Below are 25,165 nucleotides of genomic sequence, written 5' to 3'. Positions count from 1 at the left end.
GTTCAGGATTTGCAGGGAGGACTCCCTTATCTGTAACGATACGGGAAGAACGGTTTCAAAGTAGGAGGAGGTCTGTCTCCATTGGATAAAGTCTCAAAATGTGAAAAAAGGAGTAAATGCACTTCTTCCGTGCTCAGTGTGGGCAAATGTGACCCACCGAGCCATAGGAACGCTCCAAATTGTGTAAAAAGTGGATTTTGCATGATCTGTCTGACACTCAGGTTGCTTCATATTTTCTATGCAGAGAAAATATCATTTGTTCCTCTGCAGAAAGCCTCTGAAACAGGCCAGAGGCCTTTTTGCCTTGGGCTCACAGACTACAACTAGTGCTTTATGGAGGAGTGTGTCTTCATTGTTAAATACTACCCAAAATCGTTTTGGTCAACCCAAATTGAAAATCTGTGAATTCTTTTTTTTTTTTTTTTTAAGCAGAGCAGCTGTACTATGTATATTTTTTATTTAATGCAGAGTGTTCAACTACTGCGTGCGTACTTTTGTGTGTCTTTCAGGGCCAAGGTGTGGTGCGGGAGTGGTTTGACATCCTTTCCAATGAGATTATTAACCCAGACTATGCTCTGTTCACTCAGTCAGCTGATGGTAAATTATGATTTTCCTCACTGGTAACATCTTGGATCATTAGTAAAATGTAAAACTTTAACACGTATGTGTGTTTGTGTGATTTACAGGTACCACATTTCAACCAAACAGCAACTCCTCAGTGAACCCAGACCATCTAAACTACTTTCGGTTTGCAGGTCAGATCCTGGGTTTGGCTTTGTACCACCGTCAGCTGGTTAACATCTACTTCACTCGTTCATTCTACAAACATATACTGGGTAAATAAAATTAGGTATTTGTAGGGTTACAAGTGATAATATATGGGCTTCAACTAATTTAAAGTCTTTTATTGCTCTAGTGTTCTACAATCTACAAACAATTTAAGTAACCTGACACGCTGTCATTGACATAGTATGACATAGTTTTCATCAAATGACAAAGTTGAAAAATGCAATTTACCAAGGCTTAGAATATTCCATTATGTGGTTTTACCTGTAATATTGTAATAATGTGTTCTGGCAGACATTGGAGGACATGTTGAAAACTTAATAATGCCAGGATATCTTGGAGACATAATTTTAGCACAGCACAGTCCAGACCCATTAAGCTACCCAGAATTATCAAGATATGCTGGGTAAGACTTTAAGCAGCATTTTGATTCAATCATTCATGCAACATCTTCTGGAAAATAAATTTGATGACATTGCATATGTTTTAAATTTACAATTGCCACACTAAAATAGACAAGTTCAAACCACCACTCTGTTAACGTTTAAACAGATACATTTCAAATTTATTACAAGTGGTGACATAATATTATCAGCAAGGAAGAGAGGAAGGAGCAGCGGTGAGTGGTCGCCTGGTCTCCAGCAGAACCTGAGAACCTGCGAACCAGAGCCTGAGAACTCCATCGTTCCAGACAGCAAGTCATCCATCGGTCCGTAGGCCTCTGCCCCTCTAAGGCTGAGGCACAAACTTATAGACCCTGAACCTACGTCAGCAAGACATCTAAATTTTGTTCTAACTTCTGGCCTGATACCAATGGCCATCAATAAGTGTTCACTCAAAAATAAATGTCTGTTTCCTGGAGTCTATCCCAGACATTCCTTAAACAACGAATCTGCCAAAATACAAGGGTTATAGAACAGTCATTGCAACCTGTTAAAGGACACTGATCATAATTTTCATTCTAAAAAATACTTTAATGTCTCAGTAAGGTCTCTGTAAATTTTCATTCCATAAAAACCCTGTTGATCGTCCACACTGCCCCTGTCAATATGTGGTTTTCACGCCCCATCAGCAAACGCTGTGTTTTCTGGGCGTGTTGCCAGTGAAGCTGCTCACCACACCTCTGTGCAGAAGCGCATACCTTTTTGGTTTGTTTTTGTTTTTTTGTTTTTTTTAATTTGCTTCATGGATACGAGCCACCGCACGGTTACAATACAATAGGTGGCAGTAGTGAGACATTGAGAATGCAATCCACTGCAATCCTCCACAGAAGAAGAAGACCCACTACAGGACTACACGACAATAGCCAGCTGGTCCGTAGCGTAGTAGAACTATACGTCTACGATCCCGAATCTGACCCTGAAGCTGAAGAGGAGAAGACCCACTAGAGGACTGCACAACAATGGCCAGCTGATCTGGTAGCGTAGTACAACCATACATCTATGATCCCGAATCAGACCCTGAAGCTGAAGAGAAGGCTGTTGAAGTCACCACATTTCGGCTGATGCAAGATGTGTCTCATTGGTAATGTCGCATTTACTTCAATTTAATTGATTTATGTAATTTGCAAAGCGACTAGCGGTTGCTAATGCGAATGCTAAATGGTCTGTGCAGCTTGAATATTCACAACACGACTTACCTGGAAAACTCTCGCTAATAGAAAACACTACTTTAGCTTACATTATACAAATAAATAAAAGTTTGAGAGCATAGCTGAAATAATTTAAATACATTTTACATTTACACACTTCACTGTTTTTGTCTTACTTGTGCTGCTGCTCTGACATAAATTTATTTAAAAAATCTGCATTAATATTTAGAGCAATCACTGCATGACCTACCTGGGAACAAATTATATATTCACCTGACGTATTTTTACTGCTTTTAATTATGTTTTTTGTTATTCTTGATAAATCTGACAGTAATATGTCTCTGTATCTGAAGTTGTTACAGGTATCTAGTCTACAGAGGCTAGTGAGCTGGTGCTGGGGATTCCTGGGTTGAAGAATCTGAGTTGCCATCTCTTCATGCTTGGGTTGTAGATGAAGGCAGAGTTTCCTGATGGATAAAACACAAACACTCATTGTATGATGGATGTAGACCACCTGTGGAATAACACCTTTACCATTTGAGTAAAAATGCGTTTTTTGTGAGTGCAATACTCATTATGAATTTTTTTTATTTATATACAATTTACATGCTTTTTATTTATGGCCGGTTCAACTTTACTGCTTACCATATTAGAAAGAGAAAAACATGTAATTTCAATACTATGATTTCCTGAATAAAAGTGTTTACCTTCAGAAACAGAGTTCAGTGAAATCAAAATAGTTAAAAACCAAAAAAATGCACCACTACTCCAAAGCTAGAACAAACTGTTACCTTCACACTCCAATGTGCAATGTATAGGTTACTGAGTGAATTAAAAAGTCTGGGGGTTTGAGGACAGAGGCTTTTGCAGGGCCTTGGAGATGAAATGCTTGATGGAAGTAGGGTAAAAAGACCATGTCCTGGGTAGTGGGTAAACTTGGTTATGTTGGAGATTTGTTTCTGCAGCAGGACAGGTATAGTTGTAAATAGATGACCAGGGAGATGTGGTTATCCTTGTTCTCATCACTATTCTGAAGACTGAGCGGAAGCAGTCCTCTACCAGATGGAAGTTGTGGCTGTCCCTCACCATTACTTCATCAAAACAAAACGGTACTGCAATCAGAATTGTAGATTAGTGAAATGTTCATTATTATGTAGGTCAAAACCTTCTCTAATGTAAGAATACACAATACCAGACAAAAAATTAAACCAAACAAGAGGACAGGCCTGTCTGTGCTAAAACAACAGATAAACAGTTGTTACAATTCCAATATAAAATCTAAACAGTATATACCAATTAAAATTAAAATGTTCTATTGCCTATCTTACTGTTGGTACATACAAATTTACATACCTTCACTCCTGAGCTGGGCAGGAGGTGTTTGTGTACCAACAGTCTGCAGTGATATCTATATTTGACAACCTCCTTGCATGTGGGTAACTGGGATGTGACCCCCTACAGGAAAGAAAAGACAATGTTAAATTTACTGTAAATTTAATTGGTCCTACAAATATAACGGTGATGGTAAAAGCTATAGGTAACTGACCAGATAAGCAGCAGTTATTGTAGAGATGTGACTGATTAGCAACTAAGCTTGCAACACAACACAGTAATCATTCCAACTAATCATGTTAGAATTTGATAGAACATAACCCCAAATCACAAGTTGATTTAGGCTGTGACACAGGAGGGGGTAATAAACATAACCGCGTTCATCTGCAGTTTCTTAATGTAGCGATCAACCAGCCGTAGCTCTAAAGTGCAAAGAACTAACAGCATGCTAACGGCATGCTAACGGCAACGCAACACACAAACAGGAGCGGCAGCACGTCAACAGGACAAAAGCTCAATCCACCGCTTCCTGCCTGTCGCTGATCGGAGGCCCATCGCTATTAGCTGTTTCCCACACAGGTGTGTGATTGCACCAACTCAGAGTAGCACATTTGAAAAAGACAAAGGCTCGGTCCACTCGCTGTAGCCGTTAGCAACGCTAGCGATTAGCTTGTCTCACATGTAGGTTACTACATTTTAAACAAACCTAACTAACATATTTAGATATCACAAGTATCAAGCACAACTTTACTACAGCGAGCTAGATCCACCGCTCCCTGCTGTCGCGGCTGGAAGGGCGATAACGATCAGCTGTTCCCCACAGGTGTATGCGATTACGGAAAAAGGACAAAAGCTAGACCCACCGCTCCCTGCCTGTAGCCGCTCGATGCCGATAGTCATAGCTTTTCTCACATGTGGGTATACTACATTTTAAACAGACCAACCAACATATTAAGTATCAAGCACGTACTTACTACAGCGAGCTAGACACACCGCTCCCTGCCTGTAGCCGCTCGAAGGCTGAGAGCTATCAGCTGCTCCCCCCAGGTGTATGCGAGAAAAGGGCCAAAAGCTGGACCCGCCGCTCCCTGCCTGTAGCCGCTCGATGCCGATAGTCATTAGCTTTTCTCCACACTGGTGTGTGGCTGCAGTAGCCCACATGAGCACATTTGAAGGGGACAAATGCTCGGTCGACTAGCTGTAGCCGTTAGCATAACTAGCTACTAACTTGCCTCACACATATGTCACTACATTTTAAACAGACAAATTAACATTTTTAAACATTATAAATATCAAGCATTTACTTACTTCAGTGAGTGAATGACGGACTGTAGGAATAGATCCTTTTTTCCCAACAGGAGCTGTGAAACAAATCCAGCACTGTACGCACCCTCGTTTGAAATGCACATACGTATAAATGCTAAGGCAGTGTTTCTGGCACCGGTCCGTTTAAAATAAAAGTGACCCACAAAGTCCTCACTTTTCTGATCCCTTGGTAAAGTGAATAGACTTTGGTGTTGGTTAAAACACCCAAGAACTGAACACCTTCTGTGAGAGGACATGTGCTCTGCCATGCTTGCATGTTCACGGTGAGTAAAAGGGTGGAAATGGCCGATTCCAGTTTTGGTTCGGGATCATTGTGGGGGTGGTGGTTCAGGATTTGCAGGGACAACTTCCTACCAATGTGACGACAACTGGGGAATGGCCTCAGAGTAGGACGAGGTCTCTCTCCATTGGATGAGGAAAATTTACGTTTTCAAAATGTGAAAAAAGGAGGAAATGCATTTCTACCGTGCTCAGTGTGTGTATATGTGATTCATAGAGTCATAGGAACGCTCAAAAATGTCAAAAGTGGATGTTCCATGATATGACCCCTTTAACATGACCAGAACAGATTGTTGGTTCCTTCAGAAGTGCAGCAGACACAATATACATATATAATATTGTACATATATATACTACAAATAAATCTGAGGTAAATGTTTGTTTTAAGTAGTTATTTATTTAATAAATTTAATTAATTTAGCCAACTCAAATTAATAAATTTAAAACTGAAAGCAAAACAGACATCCCAAGATGAGGCCAAGCAAGCCGGAAAAAGCCCAAGTATAGGGTTACCCCAGCAACAAGTACCCAATTGTGTGTGTGTGTGTGTGTGTGTGTGTGTGTGTGTGTGTGTGTGTGTGTGTGTGTGTGTGTGTGTGTGTGTGTGTGTGTGTGTGTGTGTGTGTGTGTGTTTTACAGGTATACCAGTGAACTACCAGGATGTATCGTCTATTGATCCAGAGTATGCCAAAAACCTGCAGTGGATTCTGGACAATGATATCAGTGACCTGGGTCTGGAGCTCACCTTCTCTGTTGAGACAGATGTTTTTGGGGCGATGGAGGAAATGGCACTCAAACCTGGAGGGACCAGCATCCTGGTGACCCAGGAAAACAAGGTCTTTTGCAAATTTATGCAAACATCTCAAGTCTCAGATGTAAATTAAGTACATGTATAGATAGACAAATACTGAGGCTTAGTGGCACTCAGTGAGATGCGTTATTTAAATATCTACCTTCTACAATAGAATATTTCAATACAGAACTATGAAAAAGGATTATAATGAGATTAGTCCTACTTTTTAAGTTGGTGGTTTTGTGATTTACAAATGGGATTTCCCACTGAAAACTGTTCTACTCTATTTCTTTTGTAGGCTAATGCCCAGATGGGAACCTGTGTTGCATGTTTTTGTCTTCCATTGACACTTCACTCAATACTTACAGCCCTCGGCCTTTCTTTGGAATGCAGATTACTCTGCCCTTTACACTGTATCCAGGTTACTAACTTTGTAATTATTAAATAATTAATTACTGATTATTTTAGTTGTTTACAAAAAAGTATGAAATATAGTCATAAATAGCTTCTGAGTAAAGGGCCAATGAGGGCACATGCTGCTTTCCTAATTGTGTTAGTGACTGTTTATTCAGTAATTTAGCTCAAGGTTGTTGGGTATAACTGATATCATGTCTTGCTATGGCATTTTGAAGCCACAGTACTTAAAGAATACCTACAGAATGGAGTAGTGGAGGAGTACCGTACATTTAAACATCACCAATGGATTCAAAGCCGAGCCTTTGTAGCTGTGAAGTATATATGTGACCACACAAAATAAATAACTGGATGGTGGGAGCATTCAAGAAGTTTACCTTTTGTTGTTCAGTCTAGAGTAATGTTTAAACACACCCTGATCTGGACTGTCTCTGCACAAAGGACCTCTAATATCACAAATCTATGTCTTTATTGTCATATCATTACAAGAAAAGAATGTAATGTAATTGAAATAATATTTTTATAATCAGAGTTCAAATCTTAATATTCTTGGTTATAAGCAATATCATACTGGGCTGAAGAATATTAGTTATTAATATTAGTTAGTAGAATTGATCAAATACTGGCCGTGCCCACACCCTGATTCTGCCACTTGTACTAACAGGTCTTGAAATCACTGTTTAATTGCCACTATACATAATTTATCTGACTACTTGGATGCTGGGATCAGATTTGATTACAAACATAGAAATTAGTGGGGTCTGTGTGGTAAAAAAGGATCAGCAGCATTCAAGAAGCCCCAGAGTCTTTTTTCCAAATTATATTATTATATTGAATAATGCAGTAATAATTATGCTTTCAGTCACTTTCACTTGTTCAACTGTATTTCATAAGGACTTTGGTGTGTGTGTGTGTGTGTGTGTGTGTGTGTGTGTGTGTGTGTGTGTGTGTGTGTGTGTGTGTGTGTGTGTGTGTGTGTGTGTGTGTGTGTGTGTGTGTGTGTGTGTGTGTGTGTCCTCTCTCAGGCTGAGTACGTCCAGCTGGTGACAGAGCTGAGGATGACACGAGCGATTCAGCCTCAGATAAATGCCTTCCTGCAAGGCTTCCACACCTTCATACCTCCTTCACTCATCCAGCTTTTTGATGAATATGAATTGGTATGTGGTCCTCTTCTGATATCCCTGTCATATCTCTATGCTGCCTCCTCTTCTCATCTATGCTACATCCATACTTTACAACACAATGGTATTTTATCTTTGATTAGACGATTCGATGTAGATAGTGTAGCTGATTCTGCATTAATATTTAATTATTCATTTGAAACATTAATATTCCTGTAAGTTGAGGCACCAGGTTCCTTTTAAAGCAAAAACCACGCTAATGTAATTAAACACCAGACATTACTATAATTAATTATGAATTTTTATTATTAATAATAAACATTTTACCTTGATAAAACCAAATCAGTCTAATGTCTGTGGTAGAAATTTCCCATAAAGAGGCAGATGAGAGAGTTGTCTTTTCTGAGATTTATTATAAAAAGAAAAGAAAAGAAAAATAATGGGGAAAACAAATCAAAAACATGGATGTTGATCATGCACATCAACAAACCAAAAGCCAGCTGGGGAGATCAGTGCATACACCACAAAGGTGTGATGCAAAGAGCCCACGATCCTCAAGTTGCTTCTGCCTTTTAACCCCTCTGTCTGAATACATTGGAACGTCTGTGTAGCCCAATCAGACTGCATGCACCATCTCATCCCTGACGCCGTGTGTGTGGAGATGTTTACATTCTCACACTGCATCACTGGCGTCTAACTATAAGAGAGTCTATCAGTCTCAAGAGACAGAAAGACACAACTCCCCAGCCTTGGGTTTAGGAGCTAGAGTCCAGAGTCTATCAGGCAGAGACAACCATTGAACCATCTAGGTGAAATGTCAAATACATAAAACAGAAGTAAGACAAAACTTAACAGAACATAAGTCATAAATCATATAATAACTGCATAGAATAAGGAAGAAACAATTTTTCCCATAACATGTCATGAGTTCTTTTTGCAGTGTCAGTGACCTTTGTTGTTGTCTGAAGAACGATGAACACAGAACCACATCCTTTTAACATTTTATTATACCAATGCTACAGAATATAAATAAATGGATATGAATATATGCAATTGAAAAACAAGTAATAAAAGAATGAGCAGTAAACATTAAATAAAAGCAATAAATGAACAGATAAGATGTCAATGAATGTGTGCGTGAGGATGGAAATGAACACTGTAAATGAACAGTTGAATGAACCTTAATAACGAAGAGTGTGATAAATATGGGCACTAGAAAAGAGCATTAAATATTACAGTAACCTCTAAAAATCTATTGAGTTAGACTACTTCAGTTAAAAACGGTTAACAAAAATTATTAGAAATTATTAGTTATTGGATAACATTCTCAGTTTAGTTGGCATTGCTTGAATTTACTTTCTAATTAATAAAAAATCACTGTTTCGTTCGGGGCTCTAATTTAAAAAGAAGTTACAAAAATTAAGAACAAAAGGCAGATAAGAAAAAAAGAGAGTTAAGTTAAGGAGTAGATGGAACACACTATTAGAAAAACTAAAGAATCCTTAATGTTATTGAAAGATCAATTTAATAGCTGTACATTGGTGATATATTAAACATATAACTCAATTTATGTTAAATAAATCCATATTTATAATAGAACGTGAATGGATAAACATGACAATGACAGGAAGCGAACCCAGCCCTCCCACTCCAGAGTCAAGGATTTATACCATGAGCCACAGGATACTGTCATGGATCAGGATGAAGGACCCAAATGCATAGCACAGCATGCAGTTACAGTTTGTGGAGATTTAATGCTGGCTCTTGGTCAGACAGGCAGAGGTTGGTACACAGAGTAGCTTAGATGCAGGCAACGGTTCAGACAGGGGACAGGCAACCACAGTCAGTCTCCAGGCAAAGTTCAATCAACAAGGAGTTTACTCCTCAAGTAAAGCTTAAACATTTTAAAGAATAGCTGAAAGTGGTGGATACTCTGAAAGTATAGCTCAAAAGATTCATCTAAGAAAACAATAAGTGATAAGTGATTATGCACATTTATTAAAGAAATGAAGTAATCATGAAAAAACATGAGACTGATAAGATGAAACAACTACATCATCACATTACAATGTGAAAATGCAATTATCACATGTTGCCACCTACAAAGGTGCAAAGACATCAAAACGTCATCAATCACTGGAAGGGTCACTCGTTCTCACAAGTTTCGGTTAGGGTGCCACAATTATTCACAATTCACTATCCATAAGGCATTGCTCTTTAATTTGCATATAATCCTGAATGCTTTAATGATCAATCATGAAAATGCTTTTTTAAAAAGATTGAAGGAAGTATTTGTGGTTAATTGTTTAACTTTTAAAAGGTTTAATAACTAGTCATAATCAACCAGTAATTACCAAAACTCTTGTCATTTAAGGTCAAGAATTACATCATTGCTTTTATTTTGAAAGGATTTAGATTAAGGGTGTGTGGCTAATTATGTAACTGTCAATTAGTCTTAACACTAGAACACCTAAAGGACATACGCCTTTACATATACCACTAACACTGGCTGGGTGTTCAGGTGACCGGCATGCTTCAGCTGGCACCCTGCCAAGAGCCGCTTTTGTTACATAAAGAGGGCCATCACTGACGCACTCTGTGGGGTGGGATGCATAAGCTTGCTGGCCCTGCTCCTGCCTGCAAGGCTGAACAGTTCCTATGAGTCTATGAGTGACATCCACTGTTACAATGTTCCACCGCTATGTGCTTGGATTTACAATGTGAAAGGACGAGTGTCATTGTTGCGGTCTCACTGAAGGAAGCAATAAAAGACAGAAACAGTACAATAAGACAGTTTCAGATCTTTATAATATGTGGCGAAGCTTTGTTTATTTATTTATTTAAGATGACATAACACCCATCTAGTTTTAACAATTGTGGAATAAAAAATATAACAGAAAATGTTTGAAAGCGTTTCTGTTTTATATTTCATTTATTTCGTCATTTCCCCTTTCACCAGTACCACAAAGTCATTGCAGAGCTTCAGCCATGTTCCCAAGAGGTTCACCAGCCGCTTTCAGCAGTGACACATACATGGACGTTTTTCTGCCCGCTTTTATGTAGACACAAAACTCGTCAAAGCAAAAGAGAGCTCAGTGCAGCATTTGCATTTACATGTTGAATATGAATAACGAAATAAACGGAATGTAAAGTAAAATGCTTTGAAGAGTTTTGTGTCTACATGAAAGCAGCTAGTCAACTTTTCAACATGTGGCACAGGTAAATGGGGGAATAACGGCCCAAAGCAACAGGCTGTTGTAAGAGGAGGCTGTAGTGGGCAGAGGAACACAGGTCTTTGTCCTGTATGTTGATGCGTCCATCCCCCACAGTCAGCGCCTACCTTTGCGACGGAACGTGGATGGCCCCGCCCACTTTTATTCATCAGAATGACATGAAAAGGGGAATAATGAAATAAACGCAATGTGAAGTAAACTGCATTAATGATTTTTTTGTCTACATGAAAGCGAGCTGGTCAACTTTGTAGGAACATCCCTGTCGCGCTGCGATGACTTTTATGTGGTACATGTGAAAGGGGGAATAACGGCCCAAAGCAACTGGCTGTTGTAAGAAGAAGCTGTAGCAGGCAGAGGAACACAGGGCTATGTCCTGTATGTAGATGCGCCATCCCCAGCCCCCACAGTCACCAGTTACCTTTGCGATAGGACGTGGATGGCTCCGTCCACTTTTATTTATCAGACAGATATGAAAGTGGGAGTAACGAAATAAACGGAATGTAAAGTAAAATGCTTTGAAGAGTTTTGTCTACATCAAACCGGGCAAAGCATGTGTGAACGTTTTAATTTTTTTTGTAAATAAAAATGTTTGCCCTGTGCAAACCTGGGGAATAAAAACGATTCTGATTCTGAAAGTGGCTGGTCAACTTTGTAGGAACAAATTTTATATGATACAGGTGAAAGGTCTGAGGCTGTAGCAGGCAGACAAACGCAGATCTTTGTCCTGCATGGTGATGCGCATCTCCCCCTCCCCCCAGAGTCCCCGCTCTGGGACGTGGATGGCCCCGCCTACTTTCATTCACCAGACGCACATGAAAGAGGGAATAACGAAATAAACAGCTTCGTAGGAACATGGCTCTAACTTTGCAATGACTTATTTATTATGTGGTAGAGGTGAAAGGTGTAATAACAAAATAAACGGAATATAAAACGGAAACGCTTTCAAGCGTTTTCTGTTATATTTTTTATGGCGAATTTGTTAAAACTAGATGGGTGTACTGGATCTTTTCTGGAAATTTGATGACGTTACAGTGCAAACAATATGTAAACTTTGTTTATTTACAAAAAAAACGTACTTAATTACTCCTTAGTTTTTTTAGTATATAAACAAAGCTTCGCCACATGTTATAAAGATCTGAAACTGTCTTATTGTATTGTTTCTGTCTTTTATTGCTTCCGTCGGTGAGACCGCAACAGTGAAACTTGTCCTTTCACGTTGTAAATCCAAGCACATAGCGGTGGAACATTGTGACAGCGGATGTCACTCATAGACTCATAGGAACTGTTTAGCCTTGCAGGCAGGAGCAGGGTCAGCAAGCCTATGCGTCCCACCACCTAGAGTGCGTCAGTGATGGCCCTCTTTACGTAACAAAAGCAGCTGTTCACGGATGATCCAGGGTGTCAGCTAGCCGAGCAGATCATTTGGACACCTTGTAGATGAAACTGGTATATTTAGAAAACCCAGTCCAGCCTAGTGTTAATAGTCATAATAAAAACATTCAAAGGCATTGGTGTTATTGGTGCTTTTATTTTGAAAGGACTTATGGGAAGCATGTTTAGGTAATTACTAAACTGTTAATCAATTTTTAAATAGTCATAATTACCCAGCCAAAAACAGAAATGTTGCTATTAAAGCTAATAATAATAAAGACCATTTGAAGGCAAAAACAGTGCAGCTAATACATTGCATTGGTGCTTTTATTTTTAAAGGATTTAGACGAAGTGTGTGCTTAATTACTACAAAATCCAATAGTGTAGTTGACTAATCAGTAATAAGCATGGCAGTGTCTACTGAGAATCAGGATTTTGACCTGTCAGTCAAATCTGCAGCTGATTGTGGATTTTGGTCACACTCACAATTTCAAAATGTGTCTCCATCTGCCTTTTTCCTCAGACGTCTGGGGGAAATTATCATTAGAGACTATCTCCTATGGATACATAGAAAGTTGAAGGACGATTCTACGATGAAGCATTGATACGATGAAACAGACCGAAAAATGGGGCAGAAAAATAAGACAAGGAAAAAAAAACTAGAAAAAACAATTCCAAAAGAAAATGCACAATGAATGCTTACACGCTGAATGTATTGCTGAAGAACTGCTGAAAATTGCTGAAATATAAAAACATACCTGAAAGTAGCTTAGACACAAAACATTTTGCCCTCACACTCTAGCTGTGACATCACACACTCCCACTTACGCAATACACACTAAAAAGCTTAATAATTTGAAAAGTATGAAAGATATGAATGTGAAAAATAATAGCACCCCCTCCTTAAATGGCTGAACATTTTGATAGTTGAATGGTTTCTTCAGCTGAAAGTATGTGGGACTAGTTAGATGCCGAAAAATGTACAGAAGAAGAATAAACTAGAAAAAGCATTTCCAAAAGCAGATAAAGCATGTTTAAGCACATTAAGTATAGATTAATGTATTTGAATAGAACTGGGTGTTGTTTAAACAGAGCTGAATATTTTTAGAAGAAGTTGAAGCAGTTAGATTTAAGAAAAGCTAAAGTCTTGTTAAATATGATGAAATATAGCTGAATGTATCACAATAGGTAAATAGAGTCCAAGAGCTGAAAAAATAGTTGAATGTTGTGGAAACACCCTAGCTGCTAAAATCGCTCCACAGTATACATACTGCTGGGAAAACTGAATATTTCTACTTTATAATATAGCTGAACATTGGTAATACATTAAGCATCAATCTCTATTTATCTGGGAAATACATATATTTATATTGTGATTGCATAATCATGACTCAGACAGGAATCGAACCCAGATCTCCCACTCCAGTCAAGAACTTACGCCATTAAGCTTACAGGATATAATAGCTGAAAGATGACGTAGCTGAAGAGCTTCCTCCAGATGGAAAGAAATGCTTAGTTACAGTTGTAGCACTTAAAGGTGTCAGCCTTTACGGCGATCTGTTTGCATTTGCAGCGCGGTATCACCGGGTTTTTAGCGTGTTGGAGCTGTGTTACGTCTATTTGGCCTATACGTGGCGATCAGCCCCCACACTGGCCTTTATGACGCTGTCCTATACTCATGCTATATAGGCCCATGTGGAGTGTGTATCAACAACTCCGTGGTGTAATGGATTGTTTATTGCTTAACAGCCCTGATGTGTCAATGTTTTACCCCGGGTTCGAATCCCGGTGGAAGCAGAAGTTGTAATTACTGAACATTTTTATATTTTGGCATACGATACAAAGATAATAACAAATGATTAATAGGGCTGGCTGGTATTATTTAGCAGAGCTACAGCCATGTTCCCAAGAGGTTCACCTGCCGCTTTCGTCAGTGAGTCATAGACGTTGTTCTGCCTGCTTTCATGTAGACACAGAACTCTTCACAGTTTTTTCAAACGTAGATTTTGTTAATTTCGTTTTTCATATACAACAACATGCAAATGCTAAAAATAACAGGAAAGATGACAGTACACCCTTCAAGTTTGAGTGACCAGAAAACGCTTGAAAGCGTTTCCATTTTATATTCCTTTTATTTCGTTATTACTCCTTTCACCTTTACCACATAAGGTCATTGCAGAGCTACAGCCGTGTTCCTACGAAGTTAACCAGCTGTTTATTTCGTTATTCCCTCTTTCATGTCCGCCTGGTGAATGAAAGTGGGCGGGGCCATCCACGTCCCAGAGCGGGGACACTGGGGGAAGGGTAAACGCGCATCAACATGCAGGACAAAGATCTGCGTTTCTCTGCCTGCTACAGCCTCGGCTGCGTTGGGTTGTTAGTTTCCCTTTCACCTGTACCATATAAAATGTGTTACTACAAAGTTGATCAGCTGCTTTCAGAATCAGAATCGTTTTTATTCCCCAGGTTTGAACAGGGCAAACACGTTCTGGCATACTCTGGGAGAGCATTCTACAGACTAGGTGCAGCTGAGTAAATTGTCCAATCTCCTTTGAGTTTTGTCTTCAGCTATATAAGTGTAAATCAATCCTTATTACTCATGCAGAATCAATATATGAAGAACAAACTGCAACTAATAAGTCTGATATCTGCTCATTCCTTAAACCATAAAGAGAGTTTATTACAATTTATTTATTTTTATTATATAATATCCTCTACAACTTAGCAGTGGTAGTCTGCCAGACTTGTGTGAAATACCGTAAGAAGAGCGTTTAAAAAAGTGAAAGGTTTTGGCGTCCCACAGCCTACGTAGGTGCAGTGATCACGCTGCCCTATCTCCCATGGAGCTTTTTCTTGGTCTCGGAGCTAAAGTATTTTACACCTATTGACCGAGTGGAGATACTATGTTAATGTCTCTGTGCCAATATGTAGTAGGGGATGGGGTTTGAAGTTTGCTTTTGCAACTGAATCAACATCAGACGCCGTAACTCTTCCAAATCCACTGTGTTGCCTGTGTAATAAAACATTGTTTTTCTGCAGATATTGTGGTAAATGTCAATACTGTAAAGTATAATAATGCAGCATCTGTTTAAAGGACACATTGTCTATGTCTTACTGTTTTAACTGCTTAACTTGACCACCTTAAAAGTGGTCAAAGCGGTTTATGCTGCAGAGCAGGAGTTATTTTCGTTTTCATTCAGTAAAAAACGTTAACATTTATCGTGCATAATAAGCACATGTAAATCAAACAAGCTGCTGCATTAATGCGTTGTTGATCTGCTGAGTCCTGATGTTCTGACGTGCCATAGAGAAAGATTTAATACAATGTATTTATTTATATTAAATAAAATCCTCTTACAGATTTTATGTGAACGTCCATAGGAACGGCGTTTAAAAGCAGTGAAGTGAAAGGTTTTTAATGTCAGGAGTATAAGAAAAAGACCATTGGTTTTCGAAGCCAGATGTTGTTTAATTAGTAGGGGTTCAGATCAGGAGACTCTGTCGGTGTGGGCACCCAGCTGATTCCTTCCGCTTCCAGACAGGCTCTTGCAGCGACATGTTTGGGGTCATTGTCCTGGAAAAACCGATGCCGTGTTTCAATATACTTTCTAATATATGGCCCCACTGTGCGTTTGATTATGGACTACTCGAAAAACTGTCTGTCCATACCCCCCTCGAAAATAATCATCAGTTCTGGTCCCGGTTTGGACACCAAGTGTCCTTTGTTTGCAAAGCTCATTCTGGCAAAATGCTCCAATGCCACAGTCGATTCGTTTTTACCCGAAACGAGAAAACGGGAAACGGCTTTAAATCCATTAATTTGTCTGGTTTTGAGAACACAGTTTTCAGCTTGTTTATTCGTTTTTATCACGCTGCTTTGAATAAATGCCTTTTTAAAAGAAATGGTGGGGGTTTCTCGTTACAATACGAAGTTACTGGGAGCGTGTCCAGACACATTAACAGGTCCTCCGGGTTTAAAACGTTCTAAAATGACTCGTTTTCTCGTCTTCCCAGCTTTTATTCTGGAGGGGGAAATCAAACCGTTAAAATGTACACGGACCCGACACTTAAACACGAGGACATACTGTATAAAGACAGCAGCGACATAAGCAACTGACAACAAACACGTAGCGCGTATTGACAAGTTGAATCAGGTCATCTGCCTATAAATAAGTGTCTCCTCAGCACCATCGTTGGAATGTCACATCACTGTCTGCTTCAGACGGTGACGCCACTTCCCCGATTCTCTTGTTGCCTGCATTTGACAAGAATACGTTTTCGGTTAAGCTCTACCTGGACACATCATCTGTCATTCGGGCTCCTACGTTTCATTCAGAATCAGAGCAAACTATAGGTCATTGCAGTCGGAGTAAATTTTAAGAGTTTGGTTAAACTTAAAAGCTGCTATAACAAGACAACGACTTAGTTTTTCATTCTCTGCTTTTTTCTCAAAACGAAAAATCAGCTTTAAATCCAACTCCGTGAATTGTGTCGAAAAAACAACAACACTTGAATTCCGTTAATTAAAGTTACGAGTTGAAACGAAAACCAAGTTTGTTTTGTATTTTTTCCTTATGATCAACAAACCAGAAGACGGGTACAGATATACATATAAAATACATTTCTAACACAGATTGATGAATAAATATAGATTCCTATTTTATGTTATTATACTTATATTATTCTATTGGATTGGCTGGAGAAGGGACTGTGTCTCTCGGCTGGCCTGGAAACTGTGTAAAAACATCAGCATCTTCGGCAATTGACAACAAACACTAGCCCACACTAGCGAGCAAAGACACATAATAATCTATAATATTTAAAAATGAACTACTCTACATTTAATGATACAATACCATGACATAATTTTTTGTGCCTAATGTGCAGACACATATAGAAATGAACAGTCGGACCTCACATCTTTGCGCCACCTGGTGGTTAACACGAGACTAGCACCCTGATTTTTTTTCTGCTGGCTGCAGGATTAAAAATCCTTAGTCGTGGACGCACCCGTGGCGCGCTGGCGATGCGCACGTACTGCGGTAAAAAAGGTGGTCGCTTTGAAGTGCTACGACTGTATTTTATATTTATTTTATTAAACACAAACTTGAATGTGAAAAGATGTGAACATTTTAATACAGAACCATGCCTTAATCATTGCAATGGTCACTCCTTCTCACACCAGTTTCTTTTAGGGTGCCAGAAATACTTACTATAAATACTACAATACAAGTATGGCCAAATATAAATACATAGAAAAAGATCAGGTAGTTTAAAAAGAGCTGAATGTGTACACCTGCTTTGATCAGGAATGGACACAGAACAGTTTGTACACGCAAGACACATCATATGAATATTATATTTTTACATGATTGACTACTACTACTGTAGTGTACAACAACACCATCCGCTATGCCCTCCTTGTCTTACAAAAATTATTGGAAGGATTTTCTCTAGACCAGGAATTAGTGTGTTGCATAGCTTTGCTGTGAATCTGTGAATCAGATCAGGAGATCAGTGTATACACCACAAAGGTGTGATGCAAAGAGCCCGCAATCCGCAAGTTGTTTCTACCTTGTAAGCCCTCTGTCTGACTACGTTGCAATGTCTGTGTAGCCCCAATCAGACTGCATGCACCATCTCATCCCTGTCATAGTGTGTGGAGATGTTTACATTCTCACACCTGCATCACTGGCGTCTGTCTATCAGAGAGGAATCCAATCGTCTTTTTGTAAAAAACTAATATTTTCGCGTGGTTAATTGGTTTGTAGGGCGGTGCTTTGATTAAAAACCGTTTTACACTCATAGCTAGAGAAACAAGAAAGCTGGTGAAGGTGGATGGAGGGACGGATGGGAAATCAAAATGTTGAAACGTACATGTGCAGATTAAGTGATCTCAGCCCCTCAGTTACAATGACATGTGCAGTCAAAACAAGTCAAACTGCAGTTCTGCAGACACGGAGTAAACACCTATGAACAAACATGTTGCTGTAATGCATCGCTTCAGATCTGAACTGTAGTGCATTGGAGACTTCTACTCAACGCTGCGTCACCTGGTGGTTAAAATGAGACTAGCGTCCTGAATTTTTTCGGCCCACTGCCGGATTAAAAAAAATGGGTGCGTCATCGGCACATCTGCTGCACCGTGACGACGCAACGGTACTGCAGTGAAACCACAAAGTCACTTTACACTGCTACCAATGTACAATACAGCAATCACTGTATTGCTCAGTATACTATTGTGCATGCTATTGTGCATATTGCACATTATGCTGAATGTGCCCTGGAGAATTGCTGAAAGTAGCTGAAGCATGTAAAACACAGATGAATGTATTTGAAGAGAATATGTTGTTTAAACAGAGCTGAATTTTTGCAGAAGAAACCGAGGCAGGTGAATTTCAAATTGAGAAGAGTTAAAAAAGATTTGATGAAATTGAAGAACTATTGTAAAGTAAGGAAAGATACAATATACCTAAATGTGACAAAACAGCTAAATATTATAAATAAATATTTTAAGTTCAACAGATAAAAGAATACCTTAGTTGTTGTGAAAGCATTTAAAGCACACATTTTCCAGTTTATCTACCATAACAACAGCGGCTTTAAGTGGTATATTTAACCGTTAATGTGCTGTTATACTGTAAGTAAAGATTAAGTATAGATATATCCATGCTGTGTTTGTGTGCATTTTGTAAATTCAATCTAAGGAATTATGCAATCCTCGATATGCTGTCAACATATTTTAACATTAAATGTCTATTCGGACGTGCAAACCAAAACTTAAAGAAGCAGGACTCAGTGGGATGAAGGCTACTCTTTAATAAGAGAGTAATCTTATCAGAACTTTGCAGACCTGAACAGCTGTTTGGCTACCGAAAAAGGTAGCTGGCACTTAGACATGTTTCAGCTCAGTATATAAGATGTGCCATACAGTACATACAGTAGTTTGGCCTCAGTACATAGAGTAGATCCTTGCAGATTCAGTTCACAAAGCATTTTCATAGTGTCTGTTTTAACACTGTCAATTTCCGGTTTCTATCCAAGCACCAACCACATTGTTTGGTCTCCAGGCAGCTGTAAGTGATGTTCCTATAAAATCCAGCTCGCAGGGAAAAACAGGAAATGAAAGTTAGACTGACTTAGCTTGTGAACAATCAGAAACAAGGCGTGGTTCCCTACCCTTTCCGTAATGTTAAAATGTTGTTGTAAATGTTGTTTTTTCTGTTAATGTTGTTGTGTGTCCTGTTAATGTTTTTGTGTATTTAGGTAATGTTGTTGTGTTTCCTGTTAATTTTGTTGTTTTTTGTTAACGTTGTTGCGTTTTCTCTTATTGTCGTTGTGTTTCGTCTTTTTTGTGACTTTCACTTCAGGGCCACTATAGGAATAAATGAAAAATTCTCTGCATAAATCTTATGGAGCAATCTGAGTGTCCCTTCATTCTTAGATATTATCTGAGGTCATTTTAGTCAACCCTCAATGAAAATCTGTGAGGTTTTCCTCTAATTTAGCCACCTGAATGTGTGTTTTCATTTACTATAAGAAATAATATTCATATCAGAGTTTTCAGTGTGTTCAGTGTTCAACTGAATAACCCAAATACCGTATTCAGCTCTTCTCTTAAAAATGCTTTGTTTCAATATTAGTAGAGAGAATGCTTAGCCTTTAATTGGTAGCTGAAAACTCACATGGGACGGCACAGAATGCTGTCTTCCAGTCTCTGTAATAAAATGCTGTTCTATTGCATCAAATGCAGCACTAACTAGACCATTGTTTGAAGCTAAAGGAAGATCATTACTGCCTCTAATGACAATGATTCTTAGTCAACCTTCTTTCTGTAATGTAATACTAGAATTAACAATAGCACATCTTAATCTAGATTGAAATGCTTATTTACAGGAGCTCCTGCTGTCAGGGATGCCAGAGATTGATGTGCAGGACTGGTGGAGGAACACTGAGTACACCAGTTGTTATGATCCTCAGGAGCCTGTCATCCAGGTAGGCTACTGTTTTCATACACCAATGTAGATTACTCAGTCAGCTTGGATTCTGAAGCACTTTATTGCTAAAACATACCAAGCAAGCAGCGTCAGCACATGGTGACATTATAGTCATTGTGTCATAGTGTTTTCTTTGAATAAGCAAGCAATGCATCTCTAGCCATAACTTGCCACAACCTTTTAGTGTTTTGCTTTGACAAAAAGCCAGAAAAACAACAACATTCATGAATGTCCTTGATTATTTTTGTGTTTTCTGGATTATTCTGCCTTGGAATGATAACATAAAATCTGCTATGTGTAAATAACTTAAAAATGTGTCTAACTTTCATCACTCATTAATTCCATACAGTTGCAGTGAACTTAAAACTAAATTTCAGAGCCAGGTCTTTACCAATAAAGTCACTGGCACATACAGTATAGCTTTACTAATCAAGCGTGATTTAATGTTCAAAACTGCAAGCCTTTTCACACTGTAAAGTGGTTAAAAACTACAAACATTGTTAGCTTTTGTTTTCAGTGACTGTATCTTGGAGGAAAAATTAAACATAACTAAACCTGATTACAGTAGAAATGTTATGTTGAAGATAAGGCATTAGAAGACTACAAGAATACTCAACTTACATAAAGCACAAACATCCTGTTTACTCGATAAATGGTGAAAGTGAAACTGTGTATATGTCACTTTGTAACAGAATCAGTAGTTGAACAAGGCATCTTACAAGATATCAGATGGTGTCTGAAACCTTCAGACAACCTCACCTGGATTACTGAAAATTTTTACCAAGATATAGGATGGTGTTTTCCTGTCTGTCTTTAGTGGTTCTGGGAGGTGGTGAAAAGCCTGACCCAAGAGGAAAGAGTTCTTCTGCTGCAGTTTGTTACTGGAAGGTTTGTCTACTAAATGCTAAATGGTCCGAACTTATATAGCCCATTTAAACACCAGATCCAGAGCGCTTTACATTACTTCTCATTGACCCATTCACTCTCACACTTACACACTGATGCCAGCAGCTGCCATGCACCGTTACTCGCTCAAAACACCAGGGCAAATTGAGGTTCAGTGTCTTGCCCAAGGAGAAGGCGAGGGCTCGAACCGCCAACCTTGCAGTTATGCAACCAAATGTGCTATTGTCACCCTAGATTTTCAGTAGAGTGTCTATAGAAGCAGTGTGTGTGTAAGGTTGTTCTAATAAGGCATCCTTCTTTTTTTCAGTTCCAGGGTTCCTCACGGAGGCTTTGCCTACCTGATGGGGGGCAGTGGTTTACAAAAGTTCACCATTGCAGCAGTGCCATATACTTCTAATCTGCTGCCTACCTCTAGTACCTGGTAATTGATCTTTTTATGTAAATGTATTATAGAATTTCAGTCATGTTACAGGCTTTGCCTTTGACCAGTCTAGTACATTTGTTTGGCCTTGTTCAGTCCCCTGCCACACTGGTAATTAAATGCCGTTGCAGTGTCAGTTACCCATCACCTCTTTAATGATTAATGCAGGTATAAACTAGTTACTTTTTTGTTTGCATGTAATTTGCTGGGTTCACTTTAACCGCTGCACTATGAAAACATGAAGCGATATCGACATGGTTCAGTCTAAGTTATGAAATCTTTATTACAGTGCTCCACTATTAACTATTCTATTAACCACCCTTCCTCCTCTTCGTCTTCTCTCGACAGTATCAATATGCTGAAACTCCCTGAATACCCAAACAAGGCCATCCTTAGAGATCGACTGCTTGTTGCTTTACATTGTGGGAGCTACGGTTACACCATGGCATAAACTATCACTTTGTGCTGCTCTGACAGTATGTGAACCTTTTTCCCCGACAGAAGCTGGTTTTGCTAGACTGAGAAGAAAAACTATATTCTTATGAATGTTATTTTATGGAGGACACAGGTGCTTGATCTCCTTCACCTGTGACACAACCTGTATTTTTAAATGACTTTGGTTATTTTTAGGAACAGCATATATGAAATCAGGCAGTGAAATCTATTCAGGCATACCTTCATGTCCATAGCCAGTGTGGAACTGTTTCAGACATGCACACATTGATGTCCTAAGTCCTTTACAGCTGAGTTTGTTCACTGCTTTTTATTACTTGAAACATATTAGTTATGTCTGTTTTCCATGATCATTAAATATGGCAGAAATTACTGTTCTAGCTATCTATTTTGACAACTCTACAGACAAATTTATTTGAAGTTTGAGGTACAAAAAAATAAGAAACGTTGACAAAAATTAAAACGATGGCAATTAAAAAGATGACAAGGATTCAAAAGTTGACCAAGGTGAAAATATGTCAAAGTTTAAAAAATTCCTTAACTGTGTAATAGTTTAATAACTAGTCAAAATTTACCAGTCAGAAACAAAAATCTTGCCATTGCCAAGGTAATAAATTACATTGGTGCTTTTATTTTGAAAGTTAAAAAAATTTGTGTGGTCTTGTGTGAGTGATTACTAACCTATAAAATAGTAATTAAATAGTCATAATTTAGCATTCAAACGAAAAAATAGCCCTATTAAAGCAAAACATTAGATTAAGCCCCTTCAGAATAAAAGCACCATGAGTGTGGTGGTTATTTACTTAACTGTAAAATAGTCTCATTAACGACTAGTAAGTAATCAGAACCAGAAATGTTTCGAAAATTTTGCCAATAAAGGTAATACATTTATCATAATTTGGTGCTTTAATTTTCAAAGGATTTAGAGGAAATGTGTGGGGGGAATAGCGTAACTGTCAATTAGTCTTTAAATAATCATAATTAACCATTCAAAGGCAAAAACAGTGCAGTTAAAGCTAATAATTGGCATTGCTGCTTTTATTTTGAAAAGACAGAGAAAGAATGTGTGGGTAATTACTAAACTTTTAATTTATTTTTAAATAGTCATAATTACCCATCCAAAAGCAGAAATATTGCTATTAAAGCTAATTATTTGGCTTGGTGCTTTTATTTGAAAGCATTTAGAGGAAGTATGTGCTTAATTACTTCACAATGCAATAGTGTAGTTACGTAATCATTAATAAGCATGGAACTGCCGTGTACAGTGAGCATCAGGAGTTTGACCTTTCAGTCAAATCTGCAGTTGCGCCATCCCCATGGAGACGAAAGGCGGGAAAATCAGGCTCACTATGCTGTTTGAAAGCAGACTTTTAGCCTTGATAAATAGGCTTGTTCCAGCAAAACCATAATAGTTACAAAAAAATATTTTCATTTTATGAATCCTAAGGCTTCCCTGAACAACTGGAGTTAATTTTATGTTTGAGGACGAAAGCTTGTAGCCACAGTCGCAATTTCAAAATACGTCTCCTGTTTTTTTTTTTTTTCCCAGACGCCTGCGAAAATTATCATTAGAGTCTACGGGAGAATTTCAGGATCTCTCTACGCTTTGAGCTTGATTGCGACTAAAGTATAGATCTGAGGGTAAGGCCAGACATGTCATTAGGAAGAAGACACGTATGACTATGGTTTAGTGAAATAATTACATTGATAAAGTGAAAAGTTCTGTCTTTAAAAAACGAGCCCTTACACTCTAGCTGTGACATCACGCACTCTAGCTCACGCAATACACAGTAATGGAAAAGCTGAAAATGTAGCAAAAAACACACTAAATTTAAATGCTCACTAGTTGAAAAGTATAGAAGATACGAGAACATTGCTTTACAAAAAGAAATTTGAACGATGAAAGACGCTTTTGACGTTGAAATGACGTTTCTACGCCAAAGTATGACGATGACAGAAGCTGACGTAAAGAGGGAAGTTGACAAAAAGTTGAACGATGATTCCCATAAACGACCATTATAAAAAAAAAACGCTGAAAACGTTAGTCGAAAAGCTGAAAACGTGAAAAGTAATAGCCCCCATTACCTAAAGACGACACACACACGTTTAGAAAGTTGAACAGCGATTCTACGATGAAGCGTTGAGACGATGAAAGCGACCGAAAAATGGGGCGAAATAATAATAAATAAAAATAGAGGAAAAACTCCCTCTCTAACGAGGAAGAAACCTCCAGCAGAACCAGACTGGATGTGGGCGGCCATCTGCCTCGACCGGTTGGGGTGAGAGGATAGAGAGAGAGAAAAGCACAGCAACAAGCAACAACAAGCAACAACAAAGCACAGGCAGGATGGTAGGACCAGGGACTGGATGCAGGGAGGATGGTTGGATCCGCAGCTGCCCATCACAGACACCAAACTTTGAGTCCAATGATGCCTGTAGGTGAGGACAGAGAGGGAGAGAGAGTGGGGGAGTGGGGGGGGGGGGGGTGGGGGGGGGGGAGAGAGGAGAGAAGCACAACTACTGGAGAGAAAGAGACAAAGTTAGTTAAACATGGGACAGTGATGGGAGGTTATTGGACAGAGGAGGTAGAAGGAAACAGAGGAGCTCAGTGTATAAATTAAGTCCCCCAGCAGTCTATGTCTATTGCAGCTTAACTAAGAGATGGTTCCTGTGACTAACAATAATTGCCAGTGACCTGAACCATCTCTAACTATAAGCTTTATCAAAAAGGAAGGTTTTAAGCCTAATCTTAAAGGTGGAGAGTGTGTCAGCTTCTCGAACCTGAAGAGGGAGCTGGTTCCAGAGGAGAGGAGCTTGGTAGCTAAAAGCTCTGCCCCCCGTTCTACATTTAAAGACTCTAGGAACCACAAGTAGCCCTGCGCTCTGAGAACAAAGTGTTCTGCTGGGAGCATAAGGAACTATGAGGTCTTTAAGATAAGAAGGAGCTTTATCATTGAGTACTTTGTAGGTGAGTAGGAGAATTTTAAATTCTATCCTACATTTTACAGGCAGCCAGTGCAGAGAAGCTAATGTAGGAGAAATGTGATCTCTCTTTCTAAGTCATGTCAGAGCTCTGGCTGCAGCATTTTGAATAAGCTGTAGGCTTTTTAAGGAGCTGTTAGGACATCCTATGAGTAAGCAG

General features: G+C 38.9%; 1 protein-coding gene across 8 annotated transcripts in view; it reads left to right on the top strand.

Moving 5' to 3' along the window:
* hace1 (HECT domain and ankyrin repeat containing E3 ubiquitin protein ligase 1) overlaps positions 1-24,033 on the top strand; it is a 60,901-nt gene extending 36,868 nt beyond the window's left edge. For 4 of the 8 annotated variants that reach the window (XM_029129177.3, XM_029129173.3, XM_029129172.3 and 1 more), the window contains 9 exons: positions 510-597; positions 687-836; positions 5,954-6,150; positions 6,406-6,528; positions 7,547-7,678; positions 20,143-20,241; positions 21,061-21,131; positions 21,457-21,570; positions 21,919-24,033. In XM_029129177.3, coding sequence (XP_028985010.1) covers positions 510-597; positions 687-836; positions 5,954-6,150; positions 6,406-6,528; positions 7,547-7,678; positions 20,143-20,241; positions 21,061-21,131; positions 21,457-21,570; positions 21,919-22,021 — 1,077 coding nt within the window. In that variant the 3' untranslated portion in view covers positions 22,022-24,033. Of the gene's footprint in view, positions 1-509; positions 598-686; positions 837-1,080; positions 1,193-1,361; positions 2,051-5,953; positions 6,151-6,405; positions 6,529-7,546; positions 7,679-20,142; positions 20,242-21,060; positions 21,132-21,456; positions 21,571-21,918 lie in introns of those variants that run through there. The other 4 variants (XM_029129176.3, XM_029129175.3, XM_029129174.3 and 1 more) reach the window with 3 other exon arrangements.
* Positions 24,034-25,165: the final 1,132 nt, after the last annotated feature.

Source organism: Betta splendens, chromosome 16, assembly GCF_900634795.4.
Source record: "Betta splendens chromosome 16, fBetSpl5.4, whole genome shotgun sequence".
NCBI classification, from domain to species: domain Eukaryota; kingdom Metazoa; phylum Chordata; class Actinopteri; order Anabantiformes; family Osphronemidae; genus Betta; species Betta splendens.
Note: the sequence above shows the minus strand (reverse complement) of the source record. Positions and strands in the feature narration are given on the sequence as shown.